Here is a 19,207-nt window from a genome sequence, read left to right on the forward strand (position 1 = left end):
TGCCTGGAAGGCGAGTGTTGCTGCCTCAGAGCGCTGTGAAATGCTCCGTCATTGCCAAGACAGGGCAGCCTGGATGCGTCTGGAGGCGCAGGGCTCTGTTTCGGAGGGTCACAGTCCCTTGGTCAGCTGAACCCGGGCTGTACCCCCAGCAGTGCCCAGTGTCCCAGGCTCACAGCAGGAGGAACGTGCCGTGAGCGCTGCAGAGCGCCTTCCTGCCCTGGGAAAGGCTGAGATTCCTGCCCCGAGCCCCGGAGCGCCACAAGACAGAACTCCAGACACGCCAAACGCCTTCTAAATACCTTCACAAAGAAAGTCAGCAACAAGTCCTGACCGACACGTATGGAGGAGTCAAGCACGCGTGGGCTGATCACGTGAAACACCCCGTTTATGTAACGGCCCTGGAAGGAACCTGCGCGCTGAGACGTGTGGGTGCAGTCAGCGCCAAACAGCAGGCAAGGGAGCAAGGTCCTCTGGACGCTCACCCTGTTATTTTGGGTGCTGCCAGGGGAAAGTGCAGCAAAGAGCAAATCAGTCACACAGCACCTCAAAACTCCATGCTCAGCTGTATTTTAGGCAATCACGGGAAATTTCTCATAGGGAGAACTGAGTAGATCTCAGCCCAAAGCAGCTGTGCTGCTCCCAGGGGATCCTGTGCTGCTCCCTGGGGATCCTATACCATTTCCAGGGGATCCTGTGTTGCTCTCAGGAGATCCTATACCGTTCCCAGGGGATCCTGTGCTGCTCCTGGGGGATCCTGTACCATTCCCGGGGGATCCTGTGCCACTCCCTGAGCCCCCATCGCCTCCCCACCCAGTAAATGTGACCTGGTGGTGGGCAGAGCACTGGGCTGGGTCCAGGTGACTGCACCAGTGTGGCTTCACCACACCGTGTGTTACGTGGATGATCCCCCTGTGTCAGAGGAGGGGTCTGTGTCTGTCTGTGTCTGTCTGTCTGTGAGGGGGGTGAGGTGTTCACAGTCGCTTTCCCCCACGGTAAAATCGCGCTGGACTTGGTGCCCTCTAGTGTTGCGAATGGTCCAGCACACAAGAAAAACCCTGTAAAACAGATCCCTGCCTCGGAACTCATGGTTTTGTTAGCTCGTAGTACGGTAATTACATTAATTGTGCTACGTTCTTACAACTGAATGGAGATAACGTGATCCTGAGCATATTGGATAATTACAGTCACAACACCAAATACCCGAGGACATGTTTCTGTGGGTTGAAGCCAACGTCTCAAGGGCCTTGGTCGGCAAAACACACCCAGACCTGTTCGTTACCTGACCCGGGACCCCTGCACCCGGGCTATCAGAAATCCGCAGCCGTGGCGCGGCCGGCGCCGCCGGGTGAGTCTGGCACCGCTGGCGCTGCCACAGCCCGTGCGCTGCAGCGAGCAGCCCGGCCACGTCCCGCGCTGCAGGGCTTGTCACCGGCCTGGGGCTCCCCGCGCGTGGGAGCTGCTGGGGGGACGGGGAACCCACCGCAGCCACAGCAGGGGCAGCTCGGGGCAGCTTGCTCTGGCTGCCAGGAGGACACAACGGGACAGCAGGACACATAGGGGGAAATGGGGTGAGAGGGGGCTGATGGAAGGAACTGGGGTGAGAGGGGGGCTGATGGAAGGAACTGGGGTGAGAGCGGGGCTGACGGAAGGAACTGGGGTGAAGGCCTTGACCAGCGCCAGGGCTCGGGCTGGCCAGCGCCGTGGGGCTGCACACCCACTGCCAGTGGGACCACCCCACAGCACTCCATAGCACCACAAAGAACCCCAAACCACCCCACAGCACCCCAAAGCACTCCATAGCACCACACAGCACCCCAAAGCACACGGGCTCCGAGCAGCTCTGCAAATAAACACCGATCATCCACCAGGTGTGGTATACTGGATGCTCTGTCTGCAAATCTTTCACCTTGATTCAGTCAGCTTTGTAGAGGAAAATAACCCCACAGCTGCCCTCTGCTGATGTCGTTGCGCTCAGCGACCAGCTCAGCATCAGCAGGAGCCGGGGTCTGTGTCCCTGGGCCTGTCCTCGGCTGTCCCCCTGCCCCAGGCCCCGGTGCCACCCGGCCCCTCGGGCAGCGCGGCCGCCCGCCCGCTGACACAAGACGGGCGGTTGCATCAGGCACGGAGCCGCGTGAGGCGCACGGCCCGTGGGGGACGTGAAGTCGTCTCATCCCCCTGCAGAACAGCTCCTGTGGAGGTGACATCACCAACCCGGCTGAAGCACTGAGCTGTGAAAAGTCAGAAGTCTCGGTGAGCAAACAGCCTGACTGCTTAACTGAGTTTCACGTGAAATGCTTCTAGATATTCCGGTCGGACAGTCCGGCCTCTCTGGAGGCTGCTATGCAGTGGCAGTGGGGAACTTAGGTGACTCCTCAAAAGCATCTGCTGGAGAGACATCACTTAAATTTTGAAAAAAAGAGAAAGAAATGGGGACAATGTCACAAAAGAACAGGTTTAAAACCAGCACAGTTCAGGTACACATCCTTGTCCAACAGCTCACTGAGAGCCCCTGCCCGAGCCAGCAGAGCAGCACTGACTGCCCACCCTCCGCCGCCCGAAGGCGGGGAAGACAGGAGCGGTTTGCAATGGGCAGATCAAGCTCCAGCGCTGACTGCTTTGGAGGCACAATAGAGGGAGCAGAGGGTGCCAAGATCAGTGCTGCTGGGAAAATAAACTCCCTCCTGCACAAGAAAGTTCGATTTCACATGGCAATTTGGTAAACACTGTGATGGAGCAAGTCGTTTGCACAATAATTCTGGGATACATCCCAGATAACACCCTAAGCCGCCCCAGAGATTCACTGATAAGTCACACCAAATGCTCTGTTACAAGTTCAGTTCTGAGCGTGAGAGAAGCCCCTGGCCACGGCGATCGCGGGTGGTCCCTGTGGGCAGAGCCACAGCCCAAAATGTCAAATTTATTCATTTCTGATGCGTTCACTCGTGCTGACGGAGGGGGCTGGCTGCGCAGGGACTGTTCCAGCGTTTCTGGGCCCGCAGCAGAGATGTCAGATGCAGCTCTTGGGGCGCACGGACCCGGCCTGGGGCCCCCGGCTGCCCCACGCCGCTGCTGAGCCCGCCGGACACGCGTGGGCCGGAGCTGCTGCGGTGGCACCGGGCGGCCCGCGCCGCCGCTGCTCTGCCCAGCCGCCGGGTGGCGCTGCTCGGCGCTCCGGCCGCCCCACCACGGCCGCTGCTTTGCATAACCCCGCCCAGACGGCGGCGCCTGCCAATGGGAGGCGGCGGGGCGGGGCGTGACGGGGCGTGGCGGCGGGGGCTGCCGGTGCCGTTCGCTCCACGCGGGACACGCCGAGTCCGGCCGGTGCTGCCGGTCCCGCCTGCACTGCCCGCCACGCATCGTCCTGCCGGTGCTGCCGCGCTGCCTTCACTGCCCACGCCGCTCTGCCTGCGCTGCCCGCCCCGGTCCGCCCCGTCCCGCACCGTCCCGCCGGCACCGGAACACAGGTAACCCGTGAGTTCCACGCACCCGCCCGCGGCGGTCTCGACCCTCCCCGGTGTCGGTGACACCGCCGGCCAGGGGCTGTTGCGGAGGCCGCGGCGGGTCCCGCACCCGCGAGGACAACGGCAGCGATACACGTGGACCGAACCGGCTCCGGCGGCACCTCGGGGTACCGGGCCGGGGGATGCGGGGGTGCCGGGCCGGGGGATGCGGGCCCAGGGTGCCGGGCGGGGTGATGCGGGTGCGGTGATGCGGTGGCGGTGCCGCCGCGGGTCGGGAGCCCCTCGCCGAGACGTGCCCGGGCATATCCCGGCTCGCTGCCCGCTCTTCCGCGGGCGGGCGGCGGGGGGCGCCGGCGGGGTCGGGCGGCGCTCGGCAGTTCCCCCGCGTGGGCCGGGCCGCGCTCCGTGCGTGGGGGCCGGGGGAGACGGCGGGCGAGCCGGGGCTTGCTGGGCTGCGTGGGTGGGCGGGCGGGCGCCCTCCGGCACGGCGGGGAGCGGCGGCCGCACCGCGGGGGTGGCGAACACGCGTGGGCGGCAGCGCCACATGCATCGCACAGCCGGCACCGCGCCCGGGGCTCGCAGCCGGAGCCTCGCCGCGGGGTTTCGGTCCCAAAGGAGCTGGCGCCGGGCCGGGACCTGCGGGGGCGAGGGGCTGGCGGGGACAGAGGTGACACCGCGTAACCAACCGGGTCCGCGCCGTGTGCGCCCACCCCTGGAAAACGTTCAAGTGTTCTCACCTACCCAGAAGTGTCGGGCATTCCTAAGGGCATGCTCAAGTAGTTCAGAATAAGTACTGTTGCAAATTCTTTTATTCGTAACCGTCGTTATTCAAATCGCACGATGCTTTTGTTCTTCTCAGTGTGGTCTGTGTGAGTTTATTTATGACAGTGTTAACAATTGAAGAAAAACCCAGGCACTCTGAGGAGACTGAATTATTATCACAAGTGAGACAGTGACGATTACTAAGAAGTAGACACGGGGCAAAGAAAAACAGAGAGAAACCCAGAGTCTTATGAAAATTAATAGGAGTTTGGGCAATATTACTTGCGATATCTAATAAGGAAGAGCATGGATGCCCAGGGTGGGCAGGCAGAACTTGACAAAAATCACAGTTATGGTCCCAGTCTGTAATTATTTAATTGGGACAGCCTGGGCTGGGGCTGCTCTCACATAAAGAAACACAAGTTCCCAGACACTGCAGATTGAACAGTTAGTGGACAATGTTGTGAGCAGAATTTCCGAATAGATTGGAAAACCTGCTGACTTCCAAGCCGTGTGGAAAGATCCCGATTCAGCCTCTTTTCCCGTGTTTGCTGCTCCGAGCAGTGTTTCATCTCCAGGGCATCCCGGGGGGCGGCAGAGCCGCTCCCAGCCAGCTTTGCCGTGTGGGGCGGCACAAGTGATGCTGTCCAGACAGAATGAGCGCAGACTAAACGAACAGGAGTGGAGGAAGGACTGAGCGAGAGGCTGGGACTCGGCACTGCCAAACCCAAGGCATGAAGTAATATTTTCCAGATAACACTTCATTTCCCCCCTCATCCCCCCTCGCAGCTCTTGTTCAGGATGCCAGCTCTCCTGGGCCCTGTTCTGATGTACGCGGGGGCTCACCTGGGGTGCCGTTACTGCCAGGCTGTGCCTGTCTGGTGTGCAGAGCACAGGAACGCCGATGATGTCCCCCCGCCTGCCGCTCTCCCGTTTTTTCCTACCAGAATCCACTGGCTGGACATAAAGACACTTACACGTAGATTCCCAGGTGGTCTGAGCTTTTTTTGGAGGTTACATTTTCACAGGACAAACCGACTGGCAGAGCTCTGGAACTGCCACAGGGGTGAATGCACTGGCACTGTAGCTTTGCTGCCATGTGTTCTTTGGTGTGTGGGGTTCCCTGGGTTTCGGTGTTTGTTTCCATGCCATGCAGCGCAGCTCATTCAGCCGCTCGTGGCTCTGCTGTCCGGAGCCCCAGCTCGGCGGGCAGCGCGCTCTGCTCGCCCTGCTCAGGCCAGTCCTCCCGCGAAGACAATGGGAGATCCCCTTAACAAATCGTGGTGTTTCTAAGGTGGAAGATTTCTGCATCTCGAAGCAGTGGCAGTGCCTCCAACTCGTGAGTGCATTGATGCTCTTTGGCAAATAAAATCTGGTGCTCTGTCAGTCACCTTGAGATCCCGTGTAGGATCCAAAGAGGTGGGAGGGTTTTGTTGGTTGTTTTTGTTTTTTACTTTTGTCTCCTTAGGACCAGTTGTTCTATTTGCTTGTTAGACTCTCCGGAACTGCTGCTTTCAAGGAAAGTGTGATGTGGTTTGAGTATCTGCTGCACTTACAAATTAAATGTCTTGGCTCTGGTATTGTTAAAATAAGAAGTTTAAAGCTGTGGGATTCTTTTTTTTTAAACTTCATGCCAGATATTCAACAGAGTGCTTGTTCCGTGTATCTTTCCATCGTGGCTGGAGAACTAGCAGGCCTGCTGCTGTTTGGTAGCCCTGCGTCGGGGTTGCGTCTCCCGGCCGTCCCGCAGCGGTGCCGTGTGCCCACGTTCCCTGCGCCCGGGCGGCTTCCTGCTTGTGGGAAACTGGTTTGGGCTGCTGGGGAGACAGGGACAGTCCCTGCTGCAGACCCTTCTGAAGCGCAGGGAGTCCGTAAGTGCCTGAGAGAAAGAGGTCACGCTGCGTTCGCGGGACAGGTTCACTCGGAAGACCGCTCGCTGCTCTGTGGTTTGGGCTGTGGTTTTCTCAACACCGCTTTCTCGTGTTACGAGGGCGCTTTGGAGAGCGGGTGAAAATCAGCCCCCTTGTTCTCCAGAGTCCGGTGTCTTCGCTCCTCTCCTGTTTCGCGCAACTCTGTTGCACACACCGTTATGCTCTTGTTAGGGGTGAAACTCCAAGTGAAGCAGCGGGCTCTGGCGCAGCAGCCCTGACCCCTGTGCTGGGCAGAGCCCCCGCCGGCGGGGACACGGGGCCGGGGGCCATGGCACTGAGTGCACCCAAGGCTGGGTTCCAGGCCAGCCCTCTGAACTGGTTGTGTCACCCGCTCGGGGCCTGTCTCCCCCCTTTTTACTTTCCCTACTGCACCCAGCCCGTATCTGAACCCCACCGCTAAGCCCCGTGCTCCCCGGGGCACTGGCACCGAGCTCCCTCTGCGCCACCTTCTGAGATGGTGACAAATCTCCTTTATTTATTCAGTAGTGTCAGTAACCTTTACACTATTTATAGGCCGTGATCATGCCCCTCCCGAGATATTTGCAAGATAAATTTAGCTCCCTTAGCTTCTCATCGCCAGTGCTCGCGGGCTGGCGCTGCCTCTCCTTGTGAGAGCCCCTGGGAGCCGGCGTGCGTGGAGCCGCGCGAGAGGTGACTCACCCGCTGCGCTCGTCCGGGACAGACTTCATCCCCAATGAATCTCGGTCATTCAGAGCCCGGGGAGCCCGGCCAAGCGTCTGCGTCCGCCCGGCGAGGGAGTGGTGGGGATTAGGCAGGGGAGGAATGCTGCGGGGGCTGCGGCGGGGGGGCTGCTCGGGCGCTGGTTTTCAAAAGAGCATGTCGAGGTGTCCCTGTTCCCGGCGGCGTTCGGAGGCTCAGGGGTCTTGCTCCTCAGGCTGGTTGAACACAGTTTCTCTCCCGATTTGCTGCACAGGGTTAGGGGAAAAGCAAAATGAAGATTGGTCTGGGGGGGTGGGTTTTATTCCGTTTTGGCCATCACAGTAAGAGCACACCTAGAATATATAGAAATGAGCAGGCAGCCCCAAAACTCCAAATGAATTGCTCAATTTTGTAGCTTCGTTCTGAGTTGTCTGTTCCTGGTGAGACCCAGGTCTCATGTTCTGCTGTGAACCACCCTCCCCAAAGGGGCGAACTGGGGCTCCACTGGGGCTGGGGCAGCTCTGCCCTTGGCTTCACCTGGGGAGGCTCTGGGTGGTGTGCCCAGGGTGGTGGGTGCTGGTCCTGGGGCAGCAGCAGTGAAACCTCGCTGAGCTGGGATGTGTGCAGGGCAGTGGGGCCGTGGCTGCGTGTCCTGCTCTGCCAGGGACACATTGGGCGTGTGGTCACGTCAGAGCTGAGCTCCCGGGTCCTGAAGCTGGGACTTTGCTGGGACTGAGCTTTGTGCCCGTAGTCTGGGGTAGCCAGACCTGCAGCCGGGGCTGGCGAAGTCCACCCGCCTCCAGCGCATCGGTGGCCTGGGCAGCTGGTGGGTCTGCCTTAACGCTGGGTATGGAATGTCATTTGCTCCGTCCTGAGGGCTGCGTCACGGCAGCAAAAGCAGGCGGTTCATCCCCAGCCTTGCTGGGAAATCCTCCCCAAGCACCGGGGCAGCCTGTGTGCGCTGAGAGCCGCAGCTTTGGCAGCCGTGATGCACCGGGAGCTGGGCTGCTGTCCCGCCAGAGCAGAAACTCCTGCCCAGGAAAGGGCAATGCTGCTCATCTCGAAAGTGCTGCGCCCGGCTCTGACCTCTCTGCCGTCTCCTCCTCAGCTCCCGGCCCCCAAGCCCCATGGCCTGCCAGGAGAGCGAGTACCGGGATGAGCATGGGAAATGCACCCCCTGCAGAAAGTGCATGCCCGGGCAGGAGCTTTCCAAGGTAAACCGGCTGCTCTGGAGCAGCCCTGCAGCATGCGGCAGCAGGGTTTTACAGTGCCAGCGGGTCCTGCCAGCCTTCCTTCAGAAGGATCTTCTGAGCTGCTGGCGTGCTGGGGAGAGCTGGGGCTTGGTGGGAAGGGACGGTGGATGGTGGTGCTCACCCTGGGTAGGAGGGTGAGACAATGGAAGCAGGAGCTGGGAAGGGATTTCACGTTACCCTCAGCATGCCCTCTTTCCTTTTTGCCCATGGAAATCTGAAGTTCCTCCCAGTCCGTATCACCGGGTGAAGCCGCGCTGCAGGCTGGGTGGGCACGAGCAGCACGGGGCTGCGGGGGCCTGGCCTCGGCGGTGGGGCACCCAGCGGGTCCGCAGCCAGCGCTGCCCCCGGGATGTGTCGCCGCAGGACTTTCCTGCTCCCTCAACACAGCCCATGGGCAGCAAATGGCTTCCCGGTGTGCCTCCGTCCCACTGCTCCGGCGGCCTCTGCTCTCCAGGGGCTCTCAGGACCCTTCACATGAGCAGTAACCCCCCGACCCCTTGTCCCCAGAGAAGTGGGGCCAGTCCCCTCTGTACCACTTTGGGACCTGAAGTGGCTCCTGGCCACAGCTGCATAACCGACCTCGTGTCTTGCAGGACTGTGGTGACGGCGGCGGGGGGGACGCACAGTGTGTCCCCTGCCCCCCCAGGAAGTTCAAGGACAGCTGGGGCCACCACGGCTGCAAGACCTGCCTCTCCTGTGCCCTCATCAACCGCCTGCAGAAGTCCAACTGCACGGCCACGGCCGACGCTGTCTGCGGGGAGTGTCTGCCGGGGTGAGCGGGGCCGCAGCCGCGGTGCTGACGCCGGGGAGGGTGCGGGGACAGAGGGGGCTTTAGCTGAGGCCACCCAGAGCGTGGGACATAAGAGGAGCCCTGCTGACCAAGGGCTACCTCTTTGAGGACGCTGCTAGTGACATAAAATCCCCCTTGTAGCTCCAAAGAAGGGAACATAAAGGCTCCTGTGCACGAGCAGTGGAAGAAAACTCCTTCGAGGCCTGGGTGCTCCTGTGGGCACGGGGGGCAAAGTGCTGGAAGATGAGTGGCCATGGAATGCCACAGCTGGTGGTCCCCAAAGAGGGCACGCCGTGCCACGGGTGATGGGTTTGCAGAGGTGCAGGTGGGAGCTGCTGGGGCTGCAGAGCACGTGCCGGCGAGCAGGGGACAGGAACGCGTCGGGGCTCTGTTTGAGGAGCCTCTTCCCAGATGCAGTCGTAGGCTGGGGTGTTTCTGTGGCTTTGTGGAGCTGTTAGGCACCGTCACCCACTTGAGCAGTCGTGGGGCAGGGGAAGGCTGTTCAGGTGATGCCCCTCCTTGGCCGAGGTGGCAACAGGCACGAAGTACCTGCGGGTGCAGCTTCAGCCAGCAATGGGAGCCCTGGGGAGCCCCGCTGCCCTGCCTGTCCCAGCCTGGGCAGGAGCACGGGGTCGGCTGTGCCCGTGCTGCTGCGGGATGGACAAACCGCCTGTCTGTGGGAGCCGGGCCGGGGTCTCGCCGCGGGGCCCGCGCTGCTGAGACCTGTGCTGTGTTGCAGGTTTTACCGCAAGGCGCGGCTGAGCGGGCAGCTGGACTGGGAGTGCATCCCCTGCACCAAGCAGACGCCGTCCTCCGAGCCGCAGTGTACGTGTCCCTGCCGGGGTCGGGCTGCTCTGGGGCGGGGGCGAGGACGCGGGTCACGGTGTGTGCCAAGTCATCCTGAGCGTGTCGAAGCCGTGCACTCAGGCACGCACCGTCCCGTCACCCATCCCGCTCGCTGGCCGCAGCACAAGCCGCAGTCCCACAGACCTGCGGAGGAGGGACGGGGCGCGGAGGGGTGGCCCAAGCCGTGGGGTTAGGCTCCAGCGTTTTGTGGCTGGTGTGTTTGCAGGTCGGTCCAGAACAAACCTGGTGAAGGTAGCCGTCCCCACCGTCCCGCCGCAGGACACGGCCCTTCTTGCGCTGACCAGCAGTGCCCTGGTCATCATCGTGCTGGTGCTTCTGGCACTGTCCATCATCTACTGCAAGCGGTTTTGGAAGAGCCAGTGCCAGCGGGGTGAGTCGATGCCTGCAGTGCTTCCCGTTCTCCTCCCTTTGCCCTTCACGCGTGCCCGCAGCCCCTCTTGCCGTGCAAGGGACCTCTCTTGTGCGTTGCCTGCTCAAAGGCACGAGGAGCCTCCCTGCTCAGCCCCACGGTGAGGAGCGGGACGCTGCCGTTTCACTGCCACAGCTGCGGTCCCCTCTGCCCGGGGTTTCTGGGGCCGGCTGAGGTTGGGTGGCTCTGTATGGGGCAGGACGGGTGAGGGAGGAGGGCAGCAGGTGTGGTGGCCAGCCTGGGACACGCCGGAGCCCCGCAGCGTGCCAGGGAGCTGCCGGCTCCTCGCAGGCAGACATACCGCGCGGCTGAGGACATGCTGGGGAAGCGAGCCAAGCCTTCGCTCAGACCGGTTCTCCTCTGTCCTCCAAGTCTTCCTGAGGACTCAGAACTTCTCGGGCCAGCGAGCAATGTTCCCAGCGGCGGCGGTGCCCGGCAGGTTCCTGTGTGAGGAGCAGATGTCTGGTCCCTGCTGCCTGGGCGTGAAGAACCTGAGCCCCTGCTACAGGCAGGCAGAAGGTACCTGCGGCTGCCGGCTGTGCCTGGGGCAGGGAGGGGGTGCTGGGCCCAGCTCGCGTGGTCCGGGGACCTACTGAGGTGTCCTGGGGCAGGAAGGATGGAGCCGGACAGTGTCCAAGTCCCACCAAACTGAAGTTTGGGACCTCTCTTAATCGCTTACAGACTTTGTGCCAGGAATGGTCATGTGCAGCCCCTGCAGCTCTGTATTGGGTTTGCATGGCAAAGTTGTAGTAGTGGGGAGGCTTCTGTGAGAAGATGCCAGAAGCCACGACCTCCACAAGCTCCTGAGACCCCCAGACCCTCTCCCTGCACTGGGGGGAGGAATTGACCCCACGCAAGACTTTGTGGAAAGGCACAACGGTGGCTTTGCTCGGCGGTGGTGCAGGGGACGGGGCTCTGGGCTCTGGCAGGCTGGGCTCCGCTGAGCCGTGCTGGTTTCTGGTTGCAGGCCCCGTGGAAGCGGTGCAGTTCATTTCGGACGGGGAAGCCCTGGGTCTGCAGCTCCCCGCTCTGCAGCCGGAGCCGGACGTGCCGCTGGCGGGCACTGCCTCCAAGGGCCAGCGGGGCCGGGGGCTCCTGGAGAGCCAGCCCCTCATCCGGGCCCCGCCGGACGCCATGGCCCCGCTCTCCTCCTGCGCCTCCGAGATGCAGCACAAGTGGCCGCACGCCCCGGTGGAGTGCACAGAGCTGGACCTCCAGAAGTTCTCCACCCAGGCGGAGTTTGTGGGCGGCGAGCGGCCGGAGGACCGGGCAGCGCAGAGAATCCCGGCGGAGGCCGGCGGTGCGGGGCGGGAGGGAGCCTGGTGCCCGCGCTCCGCGTGCCCGAATCCCACTGCTGGGAGCGAGGAGCAGCCGGTGAGTTCCTCTGGCCTCAGGGCTCCTCCAAACACCGATGGACACCTGAGGCTCAGGCACAGGGTGCTGGGCTGGCCGGTGGGGTAGGCGTGTAGACAAAGGTTCGTTAGTGTTTGGGAGTAACTGGTACTTACAAAAGCCAGTTTGCCAGATGTTTAGTAGTGTGTCACTAAACAAGCCGTGAGCCATGGAGACCTGATCTGCTGGGGTGGTTTCAAACACCCAGAAGACCACAGTTGTTTACTGGATGTAGGAGCGTATCTCTAACTGCTGTGCTCTCGAGTGGTTCTTGTCTCTCGCTCTCCATAAAGCTGACCTGGCAGCGCGGGAGCGGGTTCCTCCGCTCTCCGTGAGCTCATCAGGAACATGGTGACTAACGTCACTGAGCCTCAGAAAGCGTCTGGCACAGAAATCCCTGTCACAGCCGGCTCCGGGTGACTGTTCATGGAAGCAGTTTGCTGGGAGGCCCTGGAGCATGGCGAGGAGGGGGTTGGCTCTGTGGGATGTAGTGCTGAAGGAGAAGCGCCGTTCCCCGAGCCTCTGACAGCCCTGGGCATGGAGGCAGGCGTTGCTGTTCTCGCTGGGCTGCCAACAGCCTCGGGTCTCTGTCTTGCCAGGTGGATGACGCCCAGAGCCTTGTGACTCAGATCAGCAGCAAGACGAAGGGTGAGTGTCTGTCCAGTGTCACCTTTGTGCTCTGAGCATCGGGGGAGAGAGGCGGGTGCTGGGGAGGGAGCTCCTCCAGAAGCTCACCGCAGCTACGTGGAGGTGCCGGTTGTCACAGGGACTTACCTGGCGTTGCTGGCCTTTGGTGCTGGTTCACGGGCAGGTGTGGACGGATGCCCAGGTGTCACCAGTTACCAGCCTCCCCAGGCCTGAGCCAGCCGCGTGTTGCTGAGCTCTGAAGGCGGTGCCAGAGGAGATAACTGCAGTGGCAGGGCGGCGTTTCACCCGCTCGGCAGGGACAGGAGCCCAGCTGCTCCGCTTACTCTTATCCCAGCCAGGTATGTTGGGTTCTGACCTCCCTTTGCTGTGTTGCTGCCCCAGGTCTGCCGGTAGCAGAGCTGCCCCGTTCCTTGGTGCAGTCGCTCGCCTTCTTGTTGGACCCTTCCTTGAACGGCACGAAGAACTTCAGCCACGTGGCGCTGGAGCTGGGCGTCGCACCGCAGTTCCTGGGACGGCTTTCTGGATTCGAGCAGCTCGTCGCTCACCTCACCCGCTCGGGAGACGCGGTCACTGTCCCGCTGCTGGCCCAGGCCCTGCAGCGGCTCCAGCGCTTCGACGCTTTGCTCCTGCTCTGTGACCACTTTGTGCTTGGCCAGGCCCAGGGTCGCCAGTGCTAGAGGGACAGGGAAGGGACGGCTGAAGCTCCAGGTGCTGCGTACTGGTACAGGAGAGGATCCGGTAGCCCTGCGGTCACATAACCTCTTTGTGCAAGTGAGGAGTACGCGGAGATGGTCTCTGCGTTGTGTAACAAACAGAAGGACACGAGGGGAGCTTTCATCCTCAGGGGGGCCGTGGTCGTGCCCCATCCATGCCACCCCAGCACCTTCCCCTTCGTGTCCTGTTCATGACGCGGTGCAGTTTTCTTGCAGGACTCTCAGACTGATCCTGGGATGGGCTGACGTTTGTCCGTGTCACAGAGCAGAGCTGTGGCTGCCAGCCTGGGGACGGTGCTGGCTCGCGCCCTGGTCCTGCTGCCCCACAAGAACCTGTGGCCGCTGTGGCTTTGCAAACCGCCCTGTGGTGACACAGGGTGGCAGAGACCGGGCTGCTTCACCGCCGTGCCAGCGCTGGGCGGCAGCTGGAGGCTGCAGCCTGCGGCCATGGCTGGGTCACAGCGCGTCTGTCCCTGTGCTGGTCACAGCAGAGCCAACTTCTTTTAAAATAATGATTTTCTAGTTTTTTGGGTTTTATTTGTCTGCCTAAAAACAGCCTGATTTTCTCATTTTTGGGTGTAGCTGCTAGGGAGGAGAACACCCTTCTGCTTTTCATTTCTTCCTGGAGGATTTGTCAGAGCTTGCACCAGTGCCGCCCGTGCCGGGTGCCCCTGATTTTGGGAGCTGTGCCCCAGGGCCGGTGGCTGCAGGTGTCCGGGCTGTTCTGGATCTGCCCCCAGCCGCTGGGTGTTACCAGGATTGTGCTGGCAGTGGTTTCGGAGGGTGCAGTGGGAGCCGGAGCCGAGCGCTGCCCCTGCAGCCCGGCACATCTGCCGGGGCAGGCGGTTGCTCCCCGGTGCGGTGCCAGCGCGGTGACGCCGCTGCCGGGCCGCGGCTGCCGTTCTGCTGAGCTCATGGGCAGAGCACCACCCATGACTGGTGGTTCGGCACCGGTGCCTTTGGGTGGCATCCCGTAAGTGCCGCCCGGGTTGTGCCGGGACCCGTGCACCGGCGCTGTCCCTCCGCAGCGCGGCTGGGTCCGGCGGGTGCGATCGGCTCCGTCCTGTCACTGGGGCTGTGTGGCCGCCAGCAAGCGGCACTGTTACCCTGCCGGGCGTCCCTGGCCGAGCTCACGCGATTTGCCTTTATCTGACCGCAGTACTCAGAAAACGCAGGCGACCTTCTGGGAAGGCAGCGCTTTGCTCGGATCTGCCCGAACACGGGTATTAATAGCTGCTGTCTTTTTTCTTTTCCCTGTTAAATGCTGTTAAGACTTGAACGCGCTCAGGATGTGGTTAGATAGCGGGAGGCGTGAGCAGTTTCAGCTGGATGTGACACTTTCTCTCCCCCGCTGTTCGTTTCTTCCAAAGTCAAGGTCATTCTATTGCTCTTTGCTCTGCAAGAACCAGAAGTATTAGACTTTTTGCCCGTTTTAGGCCGGGGTTAGTCAGGCTCTGGTTACATACTTGGTGTGTTACGGAGCAGTCAGGAAAAGTATTGCTAAAGCAAACACAGCCTGTGGTCGGGTGTTTCATTTGAGGTTTCTCTGTGGCAGGGAGAGAGTGTTTGGATTAATCAAATAAATATTTAATACCTCTGTGGACACACTTAGTCACTTCCAGCGGGAATTAAGATAAATTCACCCACAGCTGTCTGAGTAAGAGCTGGCTCGACTTGCCAGCACTGGCTTTGGAGCTGGAACTGGTCCGGGTGGCTTGTCCTGCGTGTCCCTGTGTCACCAGTGCCACCAGCGGGGGGTCCCTCGGGGGCCAGGCAGGACGCAGAACCAGCCTCCTCCTGTCCCTCGGGCACGAGTGGTGAGCAGGAATGGCTCTTAAATTAAAAACAGTGAATAACAAGGACATTATAGAATCACAGAATGTCCTGAGTTGGAAGGACGCACAGGATCATGGAGTCCAGCTCCTGTCCCTGCACAGGACACCCCCCAGGTCACCCCGTGTGTCTGAGGACGTTGTCCAGTCTCTTCGGTCAGGTTGGGCCGTGACACCTCCCTGGGAGCCTGTCCAGTGTGCAGCACCTCTGGGTGAAGAGCCTTTTCCTCGCGTCCCACTGACCCCCCCCGCACATCTCCTGCCGTTCCCTGGGCTCTGCTGTTGGTCACTAACCAGACGAGTTCGGTGCCTGCCGCTCCTGCTCCTGCCGAGGAAGCTGTAACCACGATGAGGTTGCCTCTCAGTCTCCTCTTCTCCAGGCTGAACACCCAGTGACCTTTGTAGCTTCTTCTGGACGCTCTCTGGTAGCTTAGCAATGTGTTTTCTCCCGTGTCCCCAGCCCTGCACGCAGTGAATGCCGCGGGTGAGGCCGCCCCAGGCAGAGCAGAGCGGGACACCCCCCCCCCCGGCTGCCCTGCTGTGCTGGCTGCACCAGGACACGGGGCCCTCTTGGCTCCAGGGACGCTGGTGGCTCATGTTCGTTGTCACACGTGTGCTGCAGGTCTTCATGTTCCTCCCTCCCTGAGCAGCTCTGCTGGTCTGGGCTCGACCCATTGCGTGGAGTGTTTCCCTTCTTTAAAGAAATGAACCCCATTCACTCCATGGTTTTTAAGGCAAACTATTATTTTCCAGCTCTTTGATGTCTGAGCAATATTATTCACAGTCAAAACCCAACCTCTGCCCCGAGGCTGGGGAGGCGGCTCGCAGGGTGGGTGTGCAGTGCATGGGGGTGCCGTGCACAGCGTGTAGGGTGGGATTGTGCCGTGCATGATGTGTAGGGTGGGATTGTGCTGTGCACAGCGTTTAGGGTGGGATTGTGCTGTGCACAGCGTGTAGGGTGGGATTGTGCCGTACATGATGTGTAGGGTGGGATGGTGCCGTACCCAACGTGTAGGGTGGGATGGTGCCGTGCTGTACGTGATGTGTAGGGTGCCCACCCACCTGCTCCCCCCGGCCGGGCTCGCAGCGGGCACCGTCCTCCTTCCAGCCACGGCGGCCAACTCTGTGGTGTTTACATGGGCCACAATCTCTGCTGGTGGCCTTCAGCGCTCCCCTGGGAGCCCCTTGGCTGGGTTTCCACAGTCCCAGCTGGAGCCCAGGGGAGCCATGTGAACCTGAAAAATGGGGCATAACGCTGCTGTTTGGACATCGGCAGGAGCCCCGGGGAGAGGAGCTGCTTTAGCTGGGAACCAGTGGACTTGATACTTGACTTTGGTTTTTTAACCAGTGTTTTCAGCACAAGACTTGGAGTACAAGGGAAGGAAATTCCCATACGCTGGATCTCGCGTTGCAGCCTCAGGAAGCTGTTCGTGCCAAGCTGGCATGGCTCAAAAAGAGCTGAAAGAAATCACATAATTCAGCATCTGTGTAAACTGTAGCTGGGCCTGAACAATGGAAAGACTTTTGTGCAGTGGGGTTATTTTTTTTACAAGCAATTGTTTCTGACACCACTCTTGTCTGGAAGTCTGATTTGCAGAGGAATTTATATGATAAGTTTAAGTCCAGCCCTGTTCTGGAAAGCTCTTAAGCAGAGATTTAAAAATAGGCATGTACTTAAAGCCTATGAAACCCTTGGGTGCTTCTCCTGGGCAGGGTGCTTGTGAGAGCTGTACTTTCAATGTGCTCCTACGGGAGCCGTTTGCTCAAGTGAACTCGTTTTAATGATCCGGGCACACTTCTCAGAAAAGTCTGCGAGCGTTGGGGGGCAATGCCGGTGTGGTTGGTGACTTAATAACGCAGACTGGTGCTTTTTAAAAAACCAATAAATACATTTCTGTAGCCATGGTTTACCTAGGGGAATACATGGTATTTTTATGGTGAATGTTATTTTTCTTAAAGGTTACGAATAGGTTATTTATATTTTTGTAAATTCTGTGTTATTACCATTGTAATTCTGGAGTTGTTCTGTTGTTTTTTGGGGTGATGTCGAGGTTGGAATAAACCAGTAGCTGAAGCTCCTGCCCTGTTCATTAACCAAGGGCCGCGTGTGCCCCACGTTCCTCCCAGACGTGCTGCTCTCGAGCGCGGTGTTCGTAGATCCATAAACCCCAGAGCTGGAGGAGGTGGCGCCGGGCGAGTTTTGGATGCTCCCCTGCAGACGGGCAGGGCCTGGCCGGGCCAGTAGCGCCGTTCACCGCAGCCACTGCTGCGGCTGAGCCCGGGCGCTCGTGACACTGGTGGGGACGGGCAGGAGCGGCTCCAGCGGGCACTGCGGGGCCAGGAGCAGCCCCTGCCCTGCCAGACACCAGCCAGACATCGGCTGTGAACTGGTGTGCAGGTTTAACCTCCCTCACAAGGGACAAATCCCAGGTGGGGTTCATTGTGTGGCCTGGGGATGGGGAGGGGTCAGGGACCCCGTAAACGATGCCCGAGGAGCTCTGGTTCCTCAAGCTTCACTGAGAAGCAGTTGCTCTTTAAGTTTGGCAATTACGGTGCTTGTTAAGTCTGTTCATGCCCTTGCACTTTGCCTGTTCTCTCGAATAATTATGAGAATGAAGGATATGATTTTCTTTCCTAATTAAAGTTATTACACATGTCCAAGCCCTAGCAGGCTGTATCGGTGCTGCTGCTGTGCATGGCGCAGTGGCGCAGGAGACAGCGGCCCCGGCATCCGGGCCCCGAAAAACCCGTCATTCGTCGCTGAACGCAGACGCACGGCGTGGGCAGAGCTGTTCAATGTGCACGGCATGGGCAGAGCTGTTCAGCGTGCACGGCATGGGCAGAGCTGTTCAGCGTGCACGGCATGGGTAGAGCTGTTCAATGTGCACGGCATGGGCAGAGCTGTTCAATGTGCATGGCTCCAGAGAACCCTTTCCAGGGAGCTCCTCAGGTGTCTGGGGCCTCTGCGTTCACTGAGATGACTTTGCTGCTGTGCTGGGACCAGCCAGCTATGTGCGAGGGTCTGCAAGGGGTTGGTGATGCCGGCGTCCCTGCCAGCCCCGGCGTAGCTGGAGGTGGATGGTGCAGGGGGACGTGCTGCGGGCTTGGGGGGAGCTCAGCTGTCCCGGGGTGGGCAGCTCCTGGGACCGGTCCCCAGAGCCCAGCCCATGGGGAGAGTGCCAGGGATGGTGGGGATGCAGCCTCTGGCACGCGGTTGGGATGGGAATCTGGAGCGTGCCTTGCCGTGTCTGCAGGCTGCGGGGCTGTAGCCGTGCAGGACTTGTCGTTCTCAGCTGTCCGAGGACTGGCTGCGCTGCGGGTGAGGTGTGGGTGGGTTTGGCCCCACCGCACGGGTCTGCTCTCCCGTGCCAGCAGCTCCCTGTGAACGGAGGGTACACCCACTCTGCTCCCCGCCTTGGGGCGGCAGTGCTGCCTGGTCTTGCCTCGGTTTTGGCTGATGCACAAGAAGCCGTGATAAACCGTGTCCCCCCAAGCACCTGGGACTCCTGTTCCCAGCACTGCGATAAGAGGCGTGTCTGTGGCGCAGAGCTGGTGGGAGGAGCAGACCCGCTCCACGCGAGCAGGAGCCCCGCGGTGCTCAGGATTCGGGGGCCCCTGCCCCCCCAGTCCCTGCTGCCCCTCAGCCAGTCCGCAGCGAGGCTGGAGCGCATCGACAGACCGGGGTACACGGTCCTCACCTCAGCTGCCGCTGGGAGGAACATCTCCCGCTGGGATGCAAAGCTGCGGCAAAGGCATTCGGGGCACAGGGGCCGCCTGCCTGACGAGCCTCTGGTTCCAGAGGGTGCCGGTAAACACCATGTGTCCCACGAGCCATGTGTGCTGGGCGTTCTCCACAGCAGGAATGCAGACGTGTGTCCTGCGGCCACAGCCTGTGGCCAGCGATCTGCCAAGCCAAATATTCCTGACGGACAGGCTTTAATTTGAAGAACTCGGCTTAAGTGTGTGGGGTGTTGAGACGCATCACTTGCATCCCCTGATGAAGTAACTGCAGAGGAGGAGACCAGTGGCTCCAAGTCCTTGTGTAGACCAGTAAACCCTGGGCAGACTTTATTTGAAACCTATTGAGGTGCTAATGCAAGTCAAGGGGGGTCTTGGTGTCCTCGTCACAGGGGACTCCCGCTCGAGGGCACGTCCTCCTGCCCCGTGAGCATGGAGCTGCATGGTGGAGCTGGGGGAGCTCTGCCCAGGCTGCAGATGTTCCCATAGACTAAACGCTCTGGGCGTGATCCTGCTTGGCAGCCTACAGTGAGAGCCAGGCTAATTAATGAGCCCTGGATTAACAAAGACTGTGTGATCTGTGAACAATTAAGTCAGATGAGCTTTCTAAGGTTGCCCTTGTGCAGATTCTGGATGCACAGAGCAAGTGCTTTTACAGCAAGACCTTCTTCCTGAAGCCTGGTGTTTCCATCTTTGGTCTGAGCTGATCTGGACTAAAACCAGCATGGCACGGGAATACAGACCAAACGCC

General features: G+C 60.5%; 1 protein-coding gene across 1 annotated transcript; it reads left to right on the plus strand.

The window, feature by feature from the left end:
- Window positions 1-3,275: 3,275 nt before the first annotated feature.
- On the plus strand, window positions 3,276-16,792 carry EDA2R (ectodysplasin A2 receptor). The gene is made up of 9 exons (XM_065846692.2): window positions 3,276-3,464; window positions 7,923-8,028; window positions 8,661-8,839; window positions 9,597-9,682; window positions 9,930-10,094; window positions 10,506-10,652; window positions 11,101-11,507; window positions 12,125-12,173; window positions 12,555-16,792. Exons 2-9 carry the CDS (start codon window positions 7,942-7,944, stop codon window positions 12,848-12,850), a joined length of 1,416 nt encoding a protein of 471 aa, XP_065702764.1. The 5' UTR covers window positions 3,276-3,464; window positions 7,923-7,941; the 3' UTR covers window positions 12,851-16,792.
- The last annotated feature ends 2,415 nt before the right edge of the window (window positions 16,793-19,207 follow it).

The sequence above is a fragment of the Patagioenas fasciata genome, chromosome 11 (assembly GCF_037038585.1).
Source record: "Patagioenas fasciata isolate bPatFas1 chromosome 11, bPatFas1.hap1, whole genome shotgun sequence".
Taxonomy (NCBI): domain Eukaryota; kingdom Metazoa; phylum Chordata; class Aves; order Columbiformes; family Columbidae; genus Patagioenas; species Patagioenas fasciata.

Bases quoted from the DNA above. Each gene is read 5' to 3' on its own strand.
- EDA2R (XM_065846692.2), top strand. From the start codon at position 7,942: ATGGCCTGCCAGGAGAGCGAGTACCGGGATGAGCATGGGAAATGCACC. The intron at 8,029-8,660 runs GTAAACCGGCTG...CGTGTCTTGCAG, and splicing joins CCGGGCAGGAGCTTTCCAAG to GACTGTGGTGACGGCGGCGG. The intron at 12,174-12,554 runs GTGAGTGTCTGT...TTGCTGCCCCAG, and splicing joins GATCAGCAGCAAGACGAAGG to GTCTGCCGGTAGCAGAGCTG.